General features: G+C 47.4%; 2 protein-coding genes across 12 annotated transcripts in view; one reads left to right on the top strand and one right to left on the bottom strand.

Annotated features, from left to right (window-relative positions):
• Positions 1-23,232, top strand: part of PACC1 (proton activated chloride channel 1) — an 89,351-nt gene that overhangs the window by 23,883 nt on the left and 42,236 nt on the right. For 4 of the 11 annotated variants that reach the window (XM_089777436.1, XM_075925160.2, XM_089777437.1 and 1 more), the window contains 2 exons: positions 13,765-13,864; positions 21,019-21,234. In XM_089777436.1, the coding sequence (XP_089633562.1) occupies positions 13,765-13,864; positions 21,019-21,234 (316 nt within the window). Of the gene's footprint in view, positions 1-13,764; positions 13,865-21,018; positions 21,235-23,232 lie in introns of those variants that run through there. The other 7 variants (XM_089777438.1, XM_075925158.2, XM_075925162.2 and 4 more) reach the window with 3 other exon arrangements.
• LOC142827531 (uncharacterized) lies at positions 9,395-11,312 on the bottom strand. The gene is made up of 2 exons (XM_075923133.2): positions 10,368-11,312; positions 9,395-9,975 (listed from the first exon to the last, which is right to left on the bottom strand). Exons 1-2 carry the CDS (start codon positions 11,053-11,055, stop codon positions 9,428-9,430), a joined length of 1,236 nt encoding a protein of 411 aa, XP_075779248.2. The 5' UTR covers positions 11,056-11,312; the 3' UTR covers positions 9,395-9,427.

Raw genomic sequence — 23,232 nt, 5'->3', positions numbered from 1 at the left:
TCTGACTGGATGAAATTCACTTCACTCAGAAGAGCACATGTTGCTGATATTTCTAAAATGGCTCATGAAGCATGGATCCTGTATCTCCCTGATCTACCCATAACTCAGACTCAGTGTTGATACCCTTTAAATGGTTGCTGCCAGCTATCCTCTGAAGAATTTCACCCACCATGGCTTATTATCTTCTGTGTCTTTTCATTTTATCCTTCCTTCCTTTTTCTTTTCAGATAAGGGGCTAAATTTGAGCTTTTCTTTGCTCACTTGACTCCACAAAGTTCTACACTTAAATAATAATATCCTTCCACAAGACCAGTGACTGGAGCTAAATTTGTCTAAAATAGAGATCCTAGATTTGTCACCTTTAGTTTTATCTTGACTTCTAGTTTCCTCTTGTAATTCTACTCCCCACCCCTCCGGCTTGTGCATAAGCAACAGTTGGAAATGCTGCATCATTCTAGAGTGATTCTCTCTCCCTTGAGACTGCCACAGAACTTAGACACATTTTTAGGTGGTGTGAAAGTACAGAGCCTATTCTCTCCCACTTCTCCCAGCTGCTGTAGTGTAATTTCTGTAATGATTGCACCACCAGCAATGCCCCTCTGCCATGTATATTGGCCAAACTGGACAGTCTCTCCGACAAAGGATTAACGGACACAAATCTGATATTCGAAATGGTAACACACAGAAATCTGTTGGGGAACATTTTAACTTGCCTGAGCACTCACTAATGGATTTAAAGATGGCTATTCTCTTACAAAGTCATTTCAGGAATCAGCTAGAGAGCGTCTGAGGAACTGGCCTTCATATGCAAATTTGATGGCTTGAATAAAGACATGAACTGGATGAGCCCTTATATTCAACACCCAAATTACATCAAAAGCTAAATATCGGGCACTTACAGCCTCACTATTAGCCTCACTTAGCACGGACAATTTAATTGATAGATTTTCCCACCTTCCTCTCCCCCTTCTTTTTCTGCTTTATATTTGAACCTCTGTGCCTCTTGCTCCATATTTGTCATCTGAAAAAGTGGATTGTGCCCACCAAAGCTCATGATACTGTCTACATATTTTTGGGTTAGTCTCTAAAATGCTACAGAACCACTGCTGTTTTTAAAGTTTGGTTTAGTTACAGACTAACATGGCTACCCCTCTGACACCATAGGAATGTCAGTGCTGAGATCAATTCCAATTCTTGATCTTGCATGATGTGGGAATCTTGCAGTGAACTCAGTTGTCAGCATGAGCCCACCTGCACTGTTGACCTAGGTACTAAAGGTGTGATCCTTGAAGGAACTTGGGCACTGAAATCCTTTTGTGGGTCTGGGTCCAAGGGTTAGTGTTGAATTTTCTTCTTTCTTCCATTCCTGCATATTAAAGAAGACTCATTGTAGATTTATCCTGAAAGTGTAAAAAGTATCATAATATGATTTCTGCTTTGATATTACAGTGCAGTCTTTGTATGGTCATTTTTTTTGCAGGTTAATTTAATTTGACATGGAAGTTCACGCTAGTGCTGTTTGCATATTACTGTGAATTGGAAACAGTTGGCACTTATTCAGCTTCCTAAGTTCCACTCTACTCAAAATCACTCAGTGTACCTGGTTTTCTATGTTTAGACCTGACATGAGCATGTTGCAGGTTTAAAGAAAGAATGAACCATCTCTTGTATTAATTACATTGTGTGCTTCTATAGGACTTTTCATTTGAGGATTTCAGTGCATTTTACATTAAGCCTTCAAATACTTGAGGACAGTAGATACTAATAATCTCATTTTACAGAGAGCTAAACTGAGGCTTTGAGAAGTTAAATAATTAGTGCATGGTCACACAGTCTGGCAGTGGCAGGACCAGAATACAGAATGCCTTTAACCCCCTAACTAGATAATATGGCTGTGTCTATACTGGCAAGTTTTTCCGCAAAAACTTGCCAGCTGTCTACACTGGCCGTTTGAATTTCCGGAAAAGCAATGACGATCTCATGTAAGATTGTCAGTTATTTTCTGGAAAAACTATGCTGCTCCTGTTTGGGCAAAAGTGTTTTTCTGAAAGACTTTTGCCCAAAAGGGCCAGTATAGACAGCGTAGTACTGTTTTCCGCAAAAAAGCCCCGATCGCGAAAATGGTGATCGGGGCTTTTTTGCGGAAAACCGCGTCTAGATTGGCATGGATGCTTTTCTGCAAAAGCACTTTTTGAGGAAAAGCATCCTGCCAATCTAGATGTGCTTTTCCGAAAATGCTTTTAACGGAAAACTTTTCCATTAAAAGCATTTTTGGAAATTCATGCCAGTCTAGACGTAGCCTATCGGTTGATGAAATCTGTGAATTAGGAGGAAGCATGTCTAATGAAGTGAGAAGATTAGAAGTCAGGAGTTGAGGAAACTATTTCTGGTTCTCCCACTTACTAGACCTGACTTTGTATAGTCCCTTAGGTCTTTTCTACATGAGGAAGTTGCACTAGCAGAACTTCAGTCAGTTTTTAAACTGAGATTAAAAGGCTTGTCCATTGCAACAATCAGTTAATGGGAAGCTGTGGTGTAACTACCTCATGGACAGCCCCTCACAGTAGTTTGTGAGGGGTTGTTCATGTGGTTGTAGCTGAAATGTATTGACAGTTAGTTGATGTCATTTGTGTCATTAATGTCAGTTGTGAAGACCAGGATTTTAACAGGGTTCAAAAAAGAACTAGATAAATTCATGATTGTTAGGTCTACGGATGTAATAGTGTAGTCGATTAATAGATAACCTGATAAGCAAAAACTTATAGGTTAGTGCTATAGACTACACACATTTCCCCTCATCTTTTGCCAGTAATTTTTTTAGCAGGCTGGCCAGCAGCCCAGCTCAGTCCTGGTTTGCACTGGGTCCTGGACCTAACCCCCTCTGCGGCTCTGCATTTAAAGTGTATTAGGAGCCAGACGGGCAGGCAGCCTGGCTCAGCTCCAGCTCGTGCTGGATCCAGGAACTCAGGACCCTCCCTGCCCCAGACAGTGGCTGCCTGGGGACTATAGAATAGTCGACTAACCAATAAGAATTCATGAGGTTAATCGACTATTCAATTAACCGATATTTAACATCCCTAGTTAGGTCCATCAGTGGCTATTAATAGTGTCTGTAGTCTCTGTCAGAGGCTGGGAACGGGTTACAGGAAAGGGATTACTTGATTCCCTGTTCTGTTTACTCCCTCTGGGGCATCTGGCACTGGCCACTGTCGTCAGACAGGATGCTGGGCTAGACGGACCTTTGGTCTGACCCAGTATGGCCGTTCTTATGTTCTTATGATTAGCCCCATTTCAAAGAGGACTAGATCAAAGGTCATTAATGAATTATTACTATGAGTCAGCAGATCCACATGCATGGTTAGTCCATAGCAGTTTTGTGCAGGCTAGAGTCACACCCCCACCTTACTGCAAACTAAAAATTCCTATAGTCTAATCTTTAATCTGGTGCTCAAGCTTCTGCAGACACTCTTATGTCAGCATAAATGTGTCTTATTTTGGTTTAGCTAAACTTTTTCTTAAACTACGCAAGCTAATCTGCAATAATGCACTCTTAAACTAAACTGCTTAGGGTATCTGTTTAGCTGTGGTCTTGTCTTCACTACCACTTTTGTAAGTCAACTCATGTCATTCATGGGTGTGAACCTCCCCCCATAAGTTACACGGACAGAAGTGTCAATGTGTACAGCACATTGTCAGCAGAAGAGCTCTCTCCCATCAGCGTAGCATGGCTTCACAACCAGTCTTACAGCAGTACAGCTGCACTGCTGTAAACTCGATAGCGTAGACCTGGCCCTAATGTGTTGAAATTCACACCTTACATTATAACAGGGCAACTTCCTTGTATGGACAAAACCTTGCTCTCTCTCTACTGGTTTCTGAATCTCTGCAGCCTCATACCCTGGGAAGTCATTCATACCTGTGCAAACTGTGTGGCTGTGTCTACACTGGCACCCTTTTCTGTAAAAGGGATGCTAATGAGATACTTCGGAATTGCAAATTCCGCGGGGGATTTAAATATCCCCCGCGGCATTTGCATGAACATGGCTGCCGCTTTTTTCCGGCTCGGGGTTTTGCCGGAGAAAAGCGCCAGTCTAGACGGGATCTTGTGGAAAATAAGCCCTTTTCCAGAAGATCCCTTATTCCTACTTTCAAGGAATGTTGAAATCATGAGACGCTGTCTTAATTTTGAGGGTTCAAGAGGACTGAAGATGCCACTGCAAAGTCTTGTTTTTTCCAGGATGTTGGTGGTAGTAAGTAAGATGAGGGCCTGAAACAAAAGCCAGTAGTAAGGCCTGGTTTGAGGCCTGAGGCCTAGCTAACAATGAACAAAACATGGCTAATATAAAGCAAAGCTGTGAGCAAGAAGCAGGCCTCTGTTCACAGAACTTGGCATGACCAGGGCTGAGAGTGTAAAGCGCTAATTGGTAATAGGCCCAGGTTTAGAACAGAATTAATACTAGGTACCGACTGTAAAGCAATAATTGCTACTGGTCATAAGTTGAAAGCACATTCCAAAAGGATGGTAACACCAGCTCATTAAAAAAGACCTTGGTACCCACACTTCTCACAAATACAGACCCGGGTTCAGGAAAGGGTCTAAAATGACAGCGTAATGGATAGAGGTGTTCTAATCAAACCATGAGATACAGGGTGATGGGTGGTATCTAAGTAGTGTCAGAGGCTGGTAACCTGACATGTCAGGAGTGATGTGTAACTTGTTTGTACTTGTATATAAAGTGGTGTCTTGGGGGGGACAGTCTTTGTCCAGCCGGGGGGGCAGTAGAGTCTCCTACTGATTGACCTGAGTCCGTTGTTACGGCGAACATATGCATAGTGATTCAGTAGTATCTACTGACAATTATTACTGTACTTCGTTTTACAATAAACCTGGCTGGGCGCTTTCTGTCCTTATCTGATTGTCTTTGGGGGCTATCTCAAGATCTGCAATGTTCACTGATTTCGTAGGTCCACACTGCACATGTCATTGAGCACACACGCAGGCAGGCTTCTGGTTATCATCATCGATGGAGCCAGAGACCTGTCAGGACTAAGGATGTTAAGGACTAGTCAACGAGTCAATTCTCCCCCCTTGCTGCCTTTATCAGATAGAAGAGGGGATAATTCAAAGCAGCAGTTGCGCACAACTGATCCCTGGCTCACCTGCGCAGTGCTGATGCTTTTGAAATGCCTGAAATGGTTGCGTTTCAAGGTGGCAGCACCATATGGAGCCCAGGATCAGCTGGGGTTCTGGGGAAATGCTGCACAGATTCTGAGTCCACCACTAATCCCAGTGGGGCTCTTGAACACTTCAAAGCTGGCATGCCCACGTGCAGCCCGGAGTCAGCGGGACTCCTCACTGGCCCGAGCTTCACGCCGAGTTCTGCATTCCTCCTTTGAAATGTACTAGAGCCCCAGCAAAGGGCATTTTTAGGACATTTCAAAGGAGGAACTCGGAAATGCCTATCAACTAGTCGAATTGTCGATGGAAATTCCATCAACGACTCAACTAGTAAAATAACTGATAGTTAACATCCCTAGTCAGGACACCATGACAATATATCTTGACCTTCTTCACCATCAGTGACCCTACTACACTAGTGTGCTGGACCGGGGGACGCAAAAAACTCTGGGCTCAGTTTCAGGCTCTCACACTTCCTTTGTGGCTTGAGGCAAGTAACTTAATCTCTCAGAAATGGGGATCATAAAATCATAGAACCATAAAGCTGGAAGAGACCTCAGAAGGCCATCAAGTCCAGCCCCCTGCCCAAGGCAGGACCAATCACAATTAAATCAACCCAGCCAGGGCTTTGTCAAGCCGAGACTTAAACACCTCTAGGGATGGAGATGCCACTTCTTCCCTAGGTAACCCATTCCAGTGCTTCACCACCCTCTTAGTGAAATAGTTTTTCCTAATCTCCAACCTAGACCTCTCCCACCGCAGCTTGAGACCATTGCTCCTTGTTCTGTCATCCGTTACTACTGAGAACAGCCTTTCCCATCCTCATTGGAACCTCCCTTCAGGAAGTTGAAAGCTGCTATCAAATCCCCCCAGTCTTCTTTTCTGCAGACTAAATAGACCCAATTTCCTCAGCCTCTCCTCATAGGTCATATGCTCCATCCCCCTAATCTTTTTAGTCGCCCCCCCATGAGCCCTCCCCAATGCATCCACATCCTTTCTATAGTGGGGGGGAGAGGGCCAGAAATGGACACGATACTCCAGATGTGGCCTCTCCAGAGCAGAATAAAGAGGAATAATCACATCTCTGGATCTACTTGCCACACTCCTCTTAATCCACCTAATATGCCATTGGCCTTCTTGGCTACAAGGGCACACTGTTGACTCATATCCAGCTTCTCATCCACTGTAACCCCCAGGTCCTTTTCTACAGAACTGCTACTTAGCCAGTTGGTACCCAGCCTGTAACAATGCTTGGGATTCTTCCGTCCCAAGTGCAGGACTCTACCCTTGTCCTTGTTGAACCTCATCAGATTTCATGTGGCCCAATCCTACTATTTGTCTGAGTCACTCTGGACCCTATCCCTGCCCTCCAGCATATCTACTTCTCCCCCTAACTTAATGTCACCTGCAAACTTGCTGAGGGTGCAATCCATCCCCCTCATCCAGATTATTAATAAAGATATTGAACAAAACTGGTCCTAGAACTGAGGACAGAGAAACCGCTAGAAACCAGTCCGCTAGAAACCGACCACCATCCTGACACCGAGCCGTTGATCACTACCCGCTGGGCCCGGCCTTCTAGCCATCTTTCTATCCATCTTACCGTCCATTTATCCAGTTCACATTCCCTTAACTTGCTAGCAAGAATGTTGTGGGAGACCATATCAAAAGCTTTGCTAAAGTCAAGGTATACCACATCCACTGACTTTCCCGTATCCACAGAGCCAGTTACTTCATCATAGAAGCTAATCAGATTGGTCAGGCACGACTTGCCCTTTGTGAATCCATGCTGACTATTCCTGATCACTTTCCTCTCTTCCAAGTGCCTCAAAATGGATTCCTTAAGGATCCCTTCTATGATTTTTCCAGGAACTGAGGGAGTTGAAGTCTGCTTTTCTGAAGTCCAAGGTGTGTATTTTACTACTCTCTTTTCTTCCTTTGGTCAGGATCCTGAAATCTACCATCTCATGATCACTCTTCCCAGGTTGTTACCCATCTCTACTTCCCCTATTAGGGTGTGTCTAGACTGCAGGCTTCTTTCGAAAGAGCCTCTTTCGAAAGCATCTTTCGAAAGAGGCTCTTTCGAAAGAGCGCGTCTAGACTACAATGCGTGGATCGAAAGATCGATCCGCTATTTCGAAAAAGAGCGTCCAGACTGCCGGACGCTCTTTCGAAATTGAAAGCCACCCGGAACTGCTTCTGCCAGGGCATGGGGGCAGCATTTCCTTCCGGGTGCTGCCTGCCTGCCCTTTGCAGAGACGCGTGGTGAGAGGGACACTCCTGAACACCCGTTGCTCTGCTCCTGCAGCTGCCTTTGCTGTCCCTTGAGGAATTTTGCAAGGCATTGCAGTGCTGCTTTGGAGTGCTCAGCTTCCTGGGACACCCCAGCAGCTTTTTTCTTTTGAGGTTTTTCTGCTTGCAGACCCTTATTTGTGGCATGGAGCCAGAGCTGCCCCTGGGCAGGCGAGGGCCCCACACCACCATACTGCAGCTGTTGCTGCATCTTCGTGAGACAATCATGAGGCTCCTTCCCGAGCTGGACCCAGACCAGAGGGACGAGGGGTTCCCCCGTCCGGCAGCCACACTGCCCTTGCCTCCGAACTTTTTCGTGGACAGGCGTGTTTGGAGGTTTGACACCAGCTCTGAATGGTGGGACCGGCTCGTGATGGAGATCTGGGATGACCAAGACTGGCTACGGAACTTCCGCATGAGAAAGACCACTTTCCAGGAGCTCTGTACCTGGCTCGCCCCTGCTCTGCAACGGCAAGACACCCACCTGCGGCCCGCCATCCCCCTGGAAAAGAGGGTCGCCATTGCCCTCTGGAAGCTGGCAACCCCCGACAGCTACCGCTCCGTGGGACACCAATTTGGCGTGGGGAGATCTACTGTCGGGGCCGTCTTGATGGAGGTAAGTCATTGTCTGGGGACAGTCACAGTTTGGGGTGGGGGGAAGGGAGACTGTCAGGAAGGGCCAAGTGGAGTGGGAGTGGGAGGGAGCTCCTCCACTCACCCTGAATTGGGGGGCGGGGGGGGGGGGGGTTCTGAGGAGGGGATTCCCGGGCTGTTTGTTTGAGAGGGAAGGTGGGCGGTGGGTTCTCCTCCTAAGACATAAGGCACCCCTTCTAACACTTTGTTGTCTGTCTCGTTCTGCAGGTGGTGAGGGCCATCAATTCGGAGCTGCTCAACAGGCTCATCTGTCTACCGGATCTGGACAGCGTCATGGCCGGCTTTGCTGCCCTCGGCTTCCCCAATTGCGGAGGAGCGCTCGATGGGACACACATTGCCATCCGTGCACCGCCCCATCGAGCAGCCCAATTCATAAACAGAAAGGGCTACTTTTCTATGGTCCTCCAGGCCCTGGTCGACCATCGTGGACAGTTTTCGGACATTTGTGTTGGGTGGTCAGGGCGGGCACACGATGCCCGCATCTTCAGGAACTCGTACCTGTACCGGAGGCTTCAGGCAGGAACTTTTTTCCCCCATCGCCAGTTTGCGGTTGGGGATGTGCACATGCCGGTGTGCATAGTGGCTGATGCCGCCTATCCCCTGATGCCGTGGCTGATGAAGCCCTACACCGGCCAGGTGGATGCGAGCAAGGAGCAGTTTAATGCTCGCCTTAACCGGGCTCGCAACCAGGTGGAATGTGCGTTTGGCCGTTTAAAGGGCAGATTCCGGTGCTTGCTCACACGCCTCGACATGGGGGAGACCAACATCCCCGAGGTGGTGGCCGCGTGTTGCGTCCTCCATAACCTCGTGGAGAGGAAAGGGGAGGCCTTCCTACCAGGGTGGGGGAGAGCTGCTGATGCCCAGGAGAGGCTCTTTGCCCAGCCCCGGATAGCTGCCATCCGCCAGGCTCACCGGTCTGCAGTTGGCATCCGGGAGGCTCTCCGGGAGCAATTCTCCAGTGGAGGCCACTGAGTGCACTGAGGGGCTTCTGCCTGGGGACTGGGCCCTGGCCCCCAATAGAAGCTTCACTGCACAACCCATCTCCTGACCCAGTTTGGACACATCACTTACACCAGGGTGTGTTTCAAAATAAAATGTTCTCTTTACTTATTTATAATTTTGTACATATAATCAAACAATGTGGCAAAATAACAAAAATTTTCTTCATTTTTGTTGTTGCCAAACTATATACAATAAACAAACAGTGCCTTTAACCCTTTGTTTGTGCTTTAACTGGGGTGATGGGGGTGAATGAAACCTGGAGGGGGGAAGGGGCCTGGAAACCTGGAGGGGGGAAGGGGATCAGGTTGAACGGGGCTTGGCAGATTTCCCTTTCCTGGCTGGGCCTCGTGTTTGGGGTGCTCCCCGGCTACGGGATCGGGTGATGCACCTGTCGGTTGGCTGGCTGCTGGGGGGCTCTTGGGACGTGGAAGCCTGGGGGAGAGGAGGGCCAGGGGGAGAGAGGGGCTGGGGAGCTGGGGGGGCTGGGGGAGAGGGAGGTCCAAGGGGGGAAAGGGCTGCTGTTGTGGAAGGGGGGTTTGGTGGGGTGGGGTCATGGGGTGCTGGAGGAGCAGGACCAGGCACAGCAGCAGGCAAGCCGCTGACCTCCCTCAGGGTGGCGTACAGCACCGTGCGCTGCAGGACCAGCTCATTCATGAGCCGATCACGCCACCTCTCCTCTGCCTCCGCCCTCTGGAGCAGGATGGCGTTCTGCTGCTGCACAGCCTCGACGTGCTGCCGGAGGATGTCGGCGTAGACACGCCTGTGTCTGCGGCTCCCATGTCTCCGAGGTGGAGATGGAGATGGAGGTGGGGCTGGGGTGCTGCGGCCCTCTTCCACGGCTGGTCCGGCTGTGGAGGAAAAGAAGAAGACACAATCAGTCCTATAAACTGGACTCTGTAGCACTTACAATACTAACAGGATGGTTTATTAGGGGATGAGCTTTCCAGGGCCAGACCCACTTCCTCAGATCAGAGTAACACGGCTACATTTCTATCACAATCAGTCCTGTGTGCAACAGCTGTCCAAAAGGGCATGCCCTCTCCCTTGAGACAGGGGAAGCAGACATTCTGAAGGTCACACTGTGTGTGTGTGTGTGTGTGTGTGTGTGTGTGTGTGTGAGAGAGAGACCTGGGCATCAGCATGAGCATGACAGGTTTCCCTTGTGCATCACCCACTGTGCACCCACCCACCTACCTTCCCCTCCCCCCCCCCGGGTGTGACACAAACTCACTGTACTCACCTGCTGCTTCCTCTCCCGTGCCAGATGACGCCTGGGAGGCCTCAGAGGTCTGGGTGACTGGCTCCAGGGTGAGGGTCGCCGTCTCCTCGGTGTCCTCCTCCTCTGGGCCCATGTCCCCGTCTCCAGACTGCTGTAGCTCCCGCTCTGGAGCGTCCACCACCGGGTCTGCCAGTCCGGACTGCACGAACCGCCGTGGTGTGCGTGCTTCTGCACTGCCACCCAGGATCTGGTCCAGCTCGGGGTAGTAGGGGCAGTAGTGGGGGGCTGCCCCAGAACGGGAGCTCTCCTCCCTGGCTTTGGCGTAGCCCTGCCGCAGCTCTTTTACCTTTGAGCGCACCTGGTCCTGGGTGCGGGGGTAGTGGCCCTTCTGGGCCAGGGCTTCAGCCATGCGGCCATAAATGTCAGCATTTCGCCGCCGGCTTTTGAGGGCCTGTAAGGCCTCCTCCTCTCCCCACAGCTCCAGCAGGCTCTTTATCTCTGCGCCGGACCAGGATGGTGCCCGGCGCTTGGAGCCCTTGGCTGGGTCCCCAGAAGGCTCGGAGGAAGGGCCAGGACGCTCTTGGGGCTGTGACATGCTGCAGCAAGGTCGCCGTGTGCTCTGGCTCCTTGTCTGCAACAAGTGGCTGTGAGGGTGCGCCTGTCCCTTTAAGGAATGGCTGCAGCCAGGAACCACAGACGTGCAACCCATGGCCCAGATTGTCCACCAGGGCTTGTTCCTGGAGGCCAATAATTTCGAAAGAAAGGGCTCCCCCCGTCCAGACTCACGTTCTTTCGACGGATCTCCCTCGAAAAAGGCGTTCTTCCTCGTGAAACGAGGTTTACCGCCGTCGAAAGAAAAGCCGCGTTCTTTCGATTTAATTTCGAAAGAACGCGGCTTGAGTCTGGACGCAGGGGAAGTTCTTTCGAAAAAAGGCTACTTTTTTCGAAAGAACCCCTGAGTGTGGACACGGCCTTAGTTCCTCCCTGTTTGTGAGCAGCAGATCAAGCTGCACACGGCCCCTGGTCAGATTCTTCAGCATTTGTACCAAGAAGTTATCTCCGAAAACTTCCTGGATTGACTGTGTACTGCCGTATTGGTCTGCCAACAGATGTCAGGGTGATTAAAGTCCCCCACGAGAATCAGGACCTGCAATCGGGAAACTTCTCTTAATTGTTCGAAGGAAGCCTGATCTATCTCATCCACCTGATTCGGCAGTCACCAACCACAACATCACTGCTATTGTTTGCACCTCTAAACTTAACCCATAGACTCTCACTAGGTTTTTCTCCCTCTATATACTGGAGTTCTGAGCAATCATAGTACTCTCTTACATATAGTGCAACTCCTCCTCCTTTTCTCCCCTGCCTGTTCTTCCTGAACAGTCTATACCCTTCCATTACAGCGCTCCAATCATCCCACCAAGTCTCCGTTATCCAAATCAAATCGTATTTCCTGAACTGGGGCAGGGCCTCCAATTCCTCCTGTTTGTTACCCAGGCTTCTCGCATTGGTGTACAAACACCTTAGATAACCAGTTGATCACCCTACCCTCTCCGTTCGAATCAGGTGTCCTCCTTTGTTGCTCATTCCTCTTTGCATTTCTTTCCGGTATCCTACTTCCCCACTCCCCTCAGGGTTTTGGTCACCATCCCCAAATGAACCTCGTTTAAAGCCCTCCTCACTACGTTTGCAAGCCTGCCCGCAAAAATGATCCTTCTTCTCTTTGTTAGATGGATCCCATCTCTTACAAATAATCCTTGTGCGTGGAGCAGAGTCCCATGGTCGAACTAACCAAAGCCCTTTCTCCGACACCATCTGCACAACCACAAATTTACTTCCTCAATTCAACAATCCCTACCCAGTCCTTTCCTTTCAACAGGGAGGATGGACGAGAACACCACTTGCCATCTGAATTGTTTGATTCTTCTTCCCAACTCTGTAATCCGCTGTAACCCGCTCAAGGTCATTCTTGGCCATATCGCTAGTTCCCACATGGAGAAGCATGAAGGGGTAGCGATCCGAAGGTTAGTTCAGTTTTGTAAGATTCTCACTCACATCCTGAATTTGAGATCCTGGTAAGCAACACACTTCTCGAGATACCAGGTCCGGATGTCAGATGGATGACTCAGTCTCTCTTAGAAGGGAGTCCCTGACCACCAGCACCCGCCGTTTTCTTTTGGGGGTGGTGGTCCTGGAACTCCCATCCGTAGGACTATGAATCCCATGCCTTCCAGTAGAAGTGGTTCCCTTCCGATTTCTTCCTTGTGAGGTCCCTTCCAAAGCATTCACCACCGCAGAGCCTGTGGAGGGAGCTTGAAAGTGATTACTTACCTCTGTAGCAGTGGGGGATTCCTGTGCTGGCCTTTTGTTCCTTCTAGAAGTTACATGCTGCCAGTTCTCTTCCTCATCCTGTACTGCCCTCTCTGGCTCTTCCACCTGCCTTCCTTGGAGGATTAAATGCTGCCTTCTATCGAGGAAGTCTTCATCCTCTCTGATCAAGCGTAGGGTTGACACTTGGACCTCCAGTCCTCTAATTTTTTCTTCCAAAATGGCGACCAACTTGCACTTATTGCAGATGAAATCCCTTCTTTCTTCTGGGAGAAAGACAAACATGGCACATGCTGTGCAGGTAACAATAGCAGACCTATCACTATTCATACCTGCTGTCCTAAAAAAGGGTTTAAAGGAAAGGCAAGAATACCTCGCTCCCTTCCCTCTCCCCTTCAAACTCCCTCTCTAAACTTTCTGTTTGCAATCACCTGTTCACAAGGTCCCTGGTCACTGACTCACTCCTTTATAAAGCCCTGGACTGCCTGATAGTCCCTTCCCCTACCAAGGCTTGGCCAGTCAATAGATGCTTCTAGATTTCAAACTTTAATTAGAATCCAACAGTTTCCAGCTGCCTGTCACAGCACACACTCCGTTGGGGGAGGAGGGGAAGGAAGGAAAAAAATACTTCCTCTCTCCCATCCCTAGGCTGCATCTACACTACAGCCCAGATCAACACTTTTAGATCAATCCACAGGTGGTTGATTTCGTAGGTCTAGTGAAGACCTGCCAGATTGACTACGGATTACTCTCCCATCATCCCTGTTACTCTACCCGAGACAAAAGGAGCAAGGGAAGTTGATGAACAAGTGATAACTTGACTTAAGTTACTTCTACTTCAGCTATGTTGTTCCTGTAGCTGGAATTGCATAGCTTGTTGACTTTCTGCTGTAGTAAAGATGTCACCATAATCTTGTCTCCCTATGTTGTAAAGAGCTTCATGCAGGGGTATCTTTTCCTGTGTATTGTATGACACCTATCACATTGGGGCTCTGATCCCAGTTGGATTGCACTGTACTACTATAATATAAATCAGTAATTACTGTGGTGATACTTATGTATGTTTTCAAATGTACTTTTATCTCCTCAGCTGAGTGAGGAAGGAGAGCACTTAGCTGAGCATCCAGAGTCAGTGGAAGAGGGGGAAGAAGAGGACGACGATCAGGATACCAGCTCAGCTATTTTGCCAGGTGAGAGCTGCTGCTCCATGAGTCGTCTGTTGATCAAGCTGTTTCTTTTGAATGGTCTAGTTGGGACCAGTTGGAACAATAAATGGCCCGCTTTCAGAATGAAATACCAAAGGGAAGTGACTAGTTCTTTATCCATTAGGTCAGGGATGGGCAGTAATTTTTGCATGGGGGCCATTTAATGAATTTTGGTACATGGGCATGGGCCGACTCCACCCCCAGAAGGGGCAGGACCTGTCTCTCCCCCAGAGTTGTTTGGGGCCAGAGACTTTGAAGGAAAAACACACCACAGGCTTGTGGATCCTGGCCAAGCCACTACCATGTTGCCTGGTAGCCGCCCAGGATTGCTGTGACTATTAAATGGGCTCACAGCTATGGTCCCTGCTGGGGTAGCTTTGTGACCAGGAGCCCTTTAAATAGCCTCAGCAACCCTAAGTGGCTCCCAGGCAACGTGGTAGCAGTGGGGCCAGGAGCTGCGAGCCTTTTAAATATCAGCAATTTAAAAGGGGACCAGGAGCTGTAATCCATTTAAATAGGATCCTGCTGCCTGAGCTACTGCTTGGAAATTCAGTGGCACAGGTAGCAGGATATAACTAGAAAGTAACCAGATGCAGTTAGAAGCCTGGATCAAAGCGTTAGATGGGCTGTACCTTGCCTGACCCTGAATTAGACCATCAGTGTATCTCATAGACTCCTAGGTCTGGAAGAGACCTCCAGCCCCCTGCCCAAAGTAGGACCAATCCCAACTAAATCATCCCAGCCAGGGCTTTGTCAAGCCAGGATTTAATTCCCCCCCTCCCTAAGTAACCTATTCCATTGCTTCCCCACCCTCCCAGTAAAATAGTTTTTCCGAATATCCTAGACCTCCCCCACTGCAATTCTCCTCTGCTCCAGACATTAACCAGGTGTTAGAACTAAACCAAAATCCAGCAAAATCCTTGTCAAAAGAAAATGCTTTTCTACCTCAGCAGGGTGAAGTAGTGAGCTGACTTTACTGGGATTTGAATGTGTAATTCCAGAGAGCCAGTGTATTGCAAGTTCGCCTAGCTAAACAAATAGCACAGATCTAACAAAAGATGTGGCTTTAAACTAATGTAGGTTGTGTCTACACTGCAGAGCTTTGTCAACAAAAGTTATGCTGTTTTAATTAGGGATGTAAGTGACTAATCAACTAGTTAACTATCCGATAAGCAAAAGCTCATTGGATAGTCAGCTAGTTGCTTCTCTCTCCCTCCTTGCTGCCTTGATCAGAAGGAGGCAGCAAGCGGGAGGAAGGAGAAGGGAGTATTGAGGGGAGCTGGCTTAAAAGCCGGTTTCCTCCAGCTCCATGGGAGGGGGTAGGGACAGTGTTCCATCTTTGAAATCTACAAGAATCCCCGCTGGAGCTCTTGTACATTTCAAAAGCAAAACACCGCGCGGCACTTCCGCCTTCAAATGTAGTGATGGCCCAGTGGACTCTTGCTACATTTCAAAGCGGAAGCACCTTTATCGACTAATTGAATAGTTGATGGAAATTAATTTTAACATCCCTAGTTTTAATGAAACTGCTGTTGCCTGTCCACACTGCTTCTGGTGTCAGCAGAGTGTATCCAAGCTAGCAGCTCTTGCATTGACACAGGGAGCAACATATTTCCCATTGCAGCTTGCCAGGGTACTTTGGAAAGGATTTGCAATGCCTCATTGGACAAGTAGAGCATCACGTGACTCAGGTTTCTCCATCCCATTGTTCCCTGGGCATTCTTGGGGAGCCAGCCTACCCCTTGCTCCCAGGGCTTATGAAGCCCTACACAGGTAGGCTGGACCCCACTAAGGAGTGGTTCATCTACAGGCTGAGCAAGTGCAGAATGGTGGTTGAATGTGCTTTTGGAAGTTTAAAGGGAAGTTCTAGGAGTCTCCTGACTAGGTTGGACGTCAGCGAATGCAATATTCCCTTTGTGGTGTCAGTCTGCTGAGTGCACCATAATCTTTGCTAGAGCAAGGGGGAAAGTTATCAGGCAGGGTGGGGGACTGAGGCAGAGTGCCTAGCCAGAGACTATGAGCAGCCAAATACCAGGGCAATAAGGAGAGCACAGCGCAAATCAGAGAGGTTTTAAAGGAAAGTTTTATGAATGGCCAGTTTTGAGAGTAATTCATGCACGTTGCTTTCAATTAGGTACCCCGGCATTCACTGTGTTTGCCTATAATCCTCACCCCATCCCTATAGTACAAGCAATAAAGAGCCTGTTGTTTAGAAATCATGCCTTTTTATTTAGGGGATACTGCAGGAAAATAAAAGACATCCATGGTGGGAACCTGAAAAGGAGAGGGGGCTCAGAAATGTGTGAAGGACAGACTTCTGCCTCCTGAGGTCCTGGAGATTAAGGCTGTCCTTGAGTCACCTGCTGTCCCGAAGCCCCTTGGGATGGAGGCTATGGAGCTGGGGGAGGAGGAAAAGTTATTTTGCATGGGGTGGAGGGAGTTCTTGGAGGGGGAAGTGTTCTCCAGACACACAATCAGGCTCTCCATTACTGTCATCCGGGAGGCAAAGATACCGCCCTGTTGCCTGGTCTGCAACTCCCTGCACATTCTTCTCTCCTGCCATTCCGCGACCATGTCCTAGCACTCAGTGCACATCTCCTCCAGGAGTGTATTCATGCAGTCCATTTGCTCCTTGAACTTTTCTTCCCTTGGCTGTTTTCACCTGCGGATCTGCACCAGGCAGACAGCTGGTAGAGCCGGAGGAGTACACAGTGAGCTGGCTGCTGTTCCCACTGTAACAAAAAGTTACAAGAGCACAGATTACAGAAGATACCTTGTGTTAAATCTACCCCAATCTGTTAATGTACAGCAAAGGTCTCCATTAAGACAGTGGAGAGGTGTTCTGTACAAAGCCAAAGTTTTGCTTTAAAGCGTTCACTGTATAGCAGGTACACAGCAGAGTTATCAAGGGAACTTCTGGACTTGTGTGGAAACAGGATAGTAAGGGGCCTGTCAAGGCACGATGCTGACTGAATGTGGCCAGAAACCTGGGCCTTATGCTGCAATGCTTTGTGGTTCAATGATGTCAGACCATTTACTGCTGGCTTGGCATGGGAAGGTGTCCTATTGTAGAGGATGGAATAAGGCTGGCCTGCCCAAAAACCTTGTGAGAAACATCAAAGAGTTCCTCACTGAACACTTCATGGAACTGTGCAGGGAGGACTCCCACTCCATCTGCAGACATATTAACAAGCTGTTGCAGGCCCTTCGCGTTATGTATGCACAGAGCACATAGCACATCACACCCAATTGCCTTAACCTGCTTGTAGTAAGCAAAAAATTGTGAACTCATCAGAAGTGCCCTCCTCAGGATCTGTGATCACCTGGGAGATGTCCTGGGAGGAGGAGACTGGCTCCAACATAATAAAAAGCTCTTGGCTCTTGCCAGTCACCATCTAGACATTCTCCAACTTCTCCTATCCCTCTGCCACCGTGCTGTCCTCCATTCTGATGCCAGGAGTGTCTTGATTGGACTCCACAGTCAGGCTTGGAAAGCGGGTTGAGTCCCCTCTAAAATAGCATCCAGCTGCTCATAGAACCAGCATGTTTGTGGTGATGCTCCAGATGATCCGTTCCCCTTCTTTGTCTTGTGGGACAACTGCCTCAGCTCCTTTATTTTCACTCTGCATTACTGGGCGTCCCTCAAGTATCTTTTGGCCACCAGGCAATTTGCGATCTTTGCATAAATGTCCATGTTTTTTTGCTTGTTTGGAGCTTGGACAGAATGGATTCCTATCCCCATGCCTTGATGAGGTCCAGGATCTCCTGACACTCCACACTGGCACTTTTCTGTGCCCCTGGGAACTGGAGCTCATGGTACATGAAGTATTGGAAGTCATGGCCATGTGTGCTGCTCAAGTGTGCTGCCTGCTCTGAGGTGTGCTCACAATGCTGGCCACCCGGGAAATGAAATTCAGACTTTTCCAGGGCTTTTTCTATTTTCTTGGAAAGCAGTAGAGGCACATGTTCTGGCCAGAGTGGGGCATTGTGGGATGCCTCCTGGAGGCAAATAACATTGACTTTAACCAACTCTGCATCTACACTGTTGTAAACTCAACCGGGAAAGGTCCGGAATAGCATTATGCTTCGTGAAATCAGGAGTACCCAACATTGATTTCAGTGGCCTTTAAGGTCAATGAGACAGGCTTGGGAAGTTGGACACATCGTTTAGAAAATCATCCTTAGGTGGCTAAATTCGGTGTAAATGCCTAGTGTAGACCGGGCCTCAGTGTCCATACTCCCTTTTGCACTAGTTTTAAAAAACAGTGCAAGGTTAATTGGTGCCATTTTCTTGTGCAGGAAAGGCCCTGATGAAGTGGTTTTTTAATACAGCTACCGGGGCTTTTTTTTCAGCCACAGCCTCATGGGCCATGATTAGGGGAGAGGATGGCAAAGCAGCAACTCCTCTCCTGAGGCTACCTGCAAGGGTTGGCCCTTTCTCTGGCTGCTTCTCCTACAGTGTTTGTGGTTCTGGAAGGGCGAGAGTTCACATCCTTCCCGGGGTGGTGGGATTTGGGCTTCTGCTTTGAGGTAGTGGACGGCAGGCTCTGGCCATGTGGCAGTGGGTTTTGTACATCTCTTCCCAGTCTCAGGGTTTGGGGCGCCATCCTTTAACTCGCTCCCTGCCATCACATCAATCCTCACTGTCTTCTTCAGATCCCTATTGCCCTGGCCTTCCTCCCTCCTTACCCACCTCCTCATCCAGGGCTTGATTTGTCCCCCAGCTTGCTGAGTAAGTCTGCTGTGAAAACAGATATCACTTTTCATAGTAGCAGACTAACTAGCAATCTTAAAAAAAAACCACCCCAAAAACATGCAAAGCACCTTATTTTTGTTTCTATTTTGTTTAGATCCAATAAAGAATAGATAAACAATAAAAAAATAGTGTATTGACAGAAAAACCCAAAATAAATTAAATCACAATGATGTGGACATGTATGCGTGCATATTTATTTGCTAAAGGATTGTGAGCTGTGGCAGCAGGTTGGGGTGCTGGATCTGGGTGGGGGTATGGGCTCAAGAGGGAGGCAGAGAGTTTGGCTTATGTGAGGTAAGGGGGCAGGAGTCAGGGGGCAAAGAGTTGGGGGAGCGAGGGGCTGGGTTGCCAGAAGCAGGCTATAGCTGGGAAACTTACTTGGGTGACTCCTGGCCAGTAACCTAGCAGGGTTCTCAGGGAGCCTCCCTGCTTGCCCCATCCCTGCACAGGCTGCAGGAGTCACGTGCATCTGTGAATAAGAACCCGAGGGGAGGAGGGAGTGGTGCTTTGTGCACTGCCTGGTTTTCAAATGGGCAGCTCCCACTGGCCGGTTCCTGGCCAGTGGGGTTTTGCTGGGAGTGGGGGCAGTGCTTGAAACCTTCCCCCAGCTCACAGCTGAGAAACACAAATGTCTTGGTACCTGCTTTTCTGAGTGGCATGTGGGAGGGAGACCACGGCAAGCAGGGAGTCTGCCTGAGGCTCCCTGGTGTGTCCATGAGCCAGATCCGGTGGCTTGGTGGGCTGGAACGGTTTGTGAGCCCTATTTTGCCCCGCCCTGGTAAACAACCAAATTGTCAAAATATCGCCACCAACTCTTGCATGTGCCATTTTTAACACTCATTTATGTGTGCAACTGTATAGTGCACATAGTTAAACTCCTTTGCGTGTAAGTCAAGTGTTGGTTCTAAAAAATTGTTCAGGCAAGTGGTGGTAGGGGTGTGCACTAGAGATGTAATTGTGTAATCGATTAACCGATAAGCAAAAGCTTATAGGTCAATGCTATAGACTACACACATTTCCTCCCCACCAACCACCAGTACATTTTTTAGCTGGCTGGCCAGCTATCAGCAGCGTGACTCACCACCAGGTCTGAGACCTACCCATGCTGCAGCTCTGCATTTAAAGTGTATTAGGAGCCAGGTGAATAGGCAGCCTGGCTCAGTTCCAGCTCATGCTGGGTCCAGGAGTTCAGCCCCCACCCTTGACAGCAGCGCGGGGTGACAGGCGGCCAGTCCGTCAAGGGAACTGGTTTTTAAACTGGCTCCCCTCACAGGCCGGCTCCCACCTGGCGTGGAGCAGCAGGGTGCTCTTTGGGAATGAGGCCAGCACACACTGGCTGCTAGCTCTGCCCGTGGGAACTATAGAATAGTTGAGTAACCGATAAGAATTCATGAGGTTAATCGACTATTCAATTAACCGATATTTAGTGTTATCTAGTGTTCACATATACCAGGGGAGGCTGATTTAAAGTACTCAGAAGAATATGACCCATCTTGTTGATAAATATAGTGAAAGTGAGGATAACTTCAGATTTTTTTCTAGAGTTAATTAGAATCTTTCTCATGTGTAACTATATAATGTACACAGTAGGGATATTAAAATATGTTTATTTCGGTGAATGTGTGTACACGTGCTGGAGGCAGCGGTGGGAGAGTAGCTTCATGGGAGTTGGTATGCAGGGAGCAGGCTTGAAAGCTGGCTCCCCGCACATGCCAGCTCCTGCCTCCCCCTCCCAAGGCAGTGCAGGGGGTGGGGAGGCTGCGTGTTACCGTGCACATTAACTAAAGAGCCCAGGCTCGTTGGTTAACCGTGTACACGGCGACGTGCTCACATCTCTAGTCCATACGGTGTTAGTTGTTAGAGTTTAGTCTTTGAAAATGTAAGGATAAGATATAATTGACATAACTTGGTTCATGCACACTGCAGTTAGCCAACCACTAAACAGCATTACAGTACTGCAAACCTGTGGTGATACATAGGTTAAAATGGGTCATGATCAGTTGGTTCAGACTTGGCAGAGATGAGTCTTTCATTCTGTGGAAAGAAAGGCTTCATCAGGGGATTTTTCACTGTGAACGCTGACTTTTTCAGCTGACCTGGCCTCTTTAAATGTATTTTTTCCTAACTATTGTATGCCTAGGCACAATGCATAATACAAGAGGTAAAACCAGACAGAACTACTGATTATTTCTCATGTTCTTGGGAAGTAACAGCTGACTGTTTACTTGTCAAAAAACATTACTTGTTCTTGCATTTTAAATCAGACTAAGCCTATTGTTCCCTCTCATTTTAAAAAGTTCATCTTGAAATTAACACTCTGCGTGATTCAATGTGAAAGACTAAGTAAATAAACTTACAAATTTTAATCCTGTATTTTGTTCAGTCCTAGATAGTGAATCAGGTACCAGTAGCCCTTCTGTGCGTTTCAGCAAGACCTGCCTAAAGAATGTCTTTTCAGTAATTCTCCTCTTCATTTATCTGCTGCTTATGGCTGTAGCTGTATTCCTTGTCTACCAAACTATCACTGACTTCAGGGAAAAACTCAAACACCCAGTGATGTCTGTCTCCTACAAGGAGGTGCCCTTGTATGATGCACCTGGTAAGTCTTGAAATAAATCTCAGTGGTAAAATCTCAAAATGTCTTTCAAATCTTTGCATGTGTTACTGACAGTATTTTGCATGTAATAATTGCTGGTTCTGTTTACTCTTGTGTTGGTCCAAGCAATGCAAAAAGTGCTTTGGGGCTTTGCTTCTTTTTTTTGTATAACCCACGGTGGTGGCAGCTTCATTACCTTCACTCTGCTGTTATGAGGCAGATTATCTGAATCTCAGCATATAAATTAATAGTATGAGGCATTTTTGCAGAGTCCTTAGGCTTGAATGAGCTCTTGGGAGTGAGAAGAGCATTGACCAGAGGAGAGCTCCTTAAACTACTTAATCTAGCCAAGACAGCATATCTGATGCTGCCATGATTCCTGCCTCTTGAAGTACTAGCTGCTAATGGTAGTCAAAGGATATTATAGGCTGCCACAAAATCATCAAGCTGTGATACTCTGCTGTTGCACTGCAATATTTACATTGTGGCATTGCATCAGTAGGTAATGCCAATATCACAATGCAACATCAGAGCATCATATGTTAGTTATTTGGTGACCTTTTTATTCTTTGGAGTAGGGTGTGTGTGTGTGTGTGCGTGCATGCACGCGTGCAAGCATTCCGTGCAAAGCGGCATTAGCAGCGACTTACTCAAAGGAACACCGTCAACTGAAAAAAAATCACACTTTCGTCTGAAATTTTTACCAGCTACCCTTGTTAGGAGTAATCCCTCAGTGACCATTGCCAAAAGTTTAGAGAGAAAATATTTGGGTTTGGATTTTTTAAGCTATACTGTATGCACTTGTCAGCATTCTGTGTATTGTTAATTTAATTATTTCCTCTGTAGTAAAGTCCCAATCATCTTTGTGGGGAAAGGCATTCACAAGCTCATACCCCCATGGATCTGATTGTAATATCAGGGCTTTTGTCTGTTTTCCTTATGGTTTGTGTGAATCTTTCACACAGTGATAAAGGACAAAAAGTTATTAAAAGAAAATTTTAAAACACCTGAAACCACAAAAATAGTAGGCCCAGAGTCAGCTGTAGAACCTGAATTTACTTTTAACTCTTTTGTTTTAAACCTGACCAGATTTTTCCTTTCCAAGTATGGAACAGTAGAGATCACTCAAATATATTTTAGATGCTCTGCTCTGCCTTTTTTGACTTTTTATGTGAGGGCATATGGGTTATTTTAATAATTGATTTAGGTTTATAAATCATATGGCCATTTGCCACATGTAGCATATCTTCCTTTTTTTTTTGTAGTTGATCTGTATTATTTTCAAGCAAATCTAAATGTGATATTACAGCTTTGTTAGTTGTCATGAGAGGGCAGCAAGAAAAAAACTTCATGTGTTTCTATACAACTATTGGATTTAAGCATTATTGTACTTTATGCTAAATATATTAATTGTAGCATCGCTGGGAAAAAAAATAGCTTGCCTGCCTGATAACACAAGTGACAAGAGAGGATAATCTGTGGACATGTTTTATATTTTTGATTTAGCCTGATACAGTATTTAGTAATCGTAATGTCTGTTTGATGACATAAGAAGATTTTGTCAGCCAGTGATTTCAGAGAGGTCATGGTTTAAGGCCTTGATCCAGTAAAACAGTTAATCCTCTTAAGTATTTGAGGAGTTCCATTGACTTCAATAGGGCTACCCACATGTTTAAGTGCTTTTTTGGGCCTGATCCTGCACTCTGTGAGGTTAATGAAAAGATTCCCGTTGGCTTCTGTGGGCTTTGGATCAGGCTCTGAAAGAGAAACAGGCAAGGCTGGGTTTTATTGTTATTTTAGTTTTATTTGGAAGCTGCTGCTCAGGGATCAGTCTGAGCCTTATCCAGCAGAGCATTTAAGCATTTGTGAATGTGAAATGTTTTGCTGGGTCTGGGAGCTCAGTACCTTGCAGGATTAAATCCTAGCATAACAATCCACTTACTTTGGCAAGAAAATCAACTCTCTTATTTACATGTCTTCTAACTTTTTCCCCCCAAAACA

This window comes from Pelodiscus sinensis, chromosome 3 (assembly GCF_052426305.1).
Source record: "Pelodiscus sinensis isolate ZL-2025 chromosome 3, ASM5242630v1, whole genome shotgun sequence".
NCBI classification, from domain to species: Eukaryota; Metazoa; Chordata; order Testudines; family Trionychidae; genus Pelodiscus; species Pelodiscus sinensis.
The sequence above is the reverse complement of the archived record's forward strand: the minus strand, read 5'-3'. Positions and strand labels throughout refer to the sequence as shown.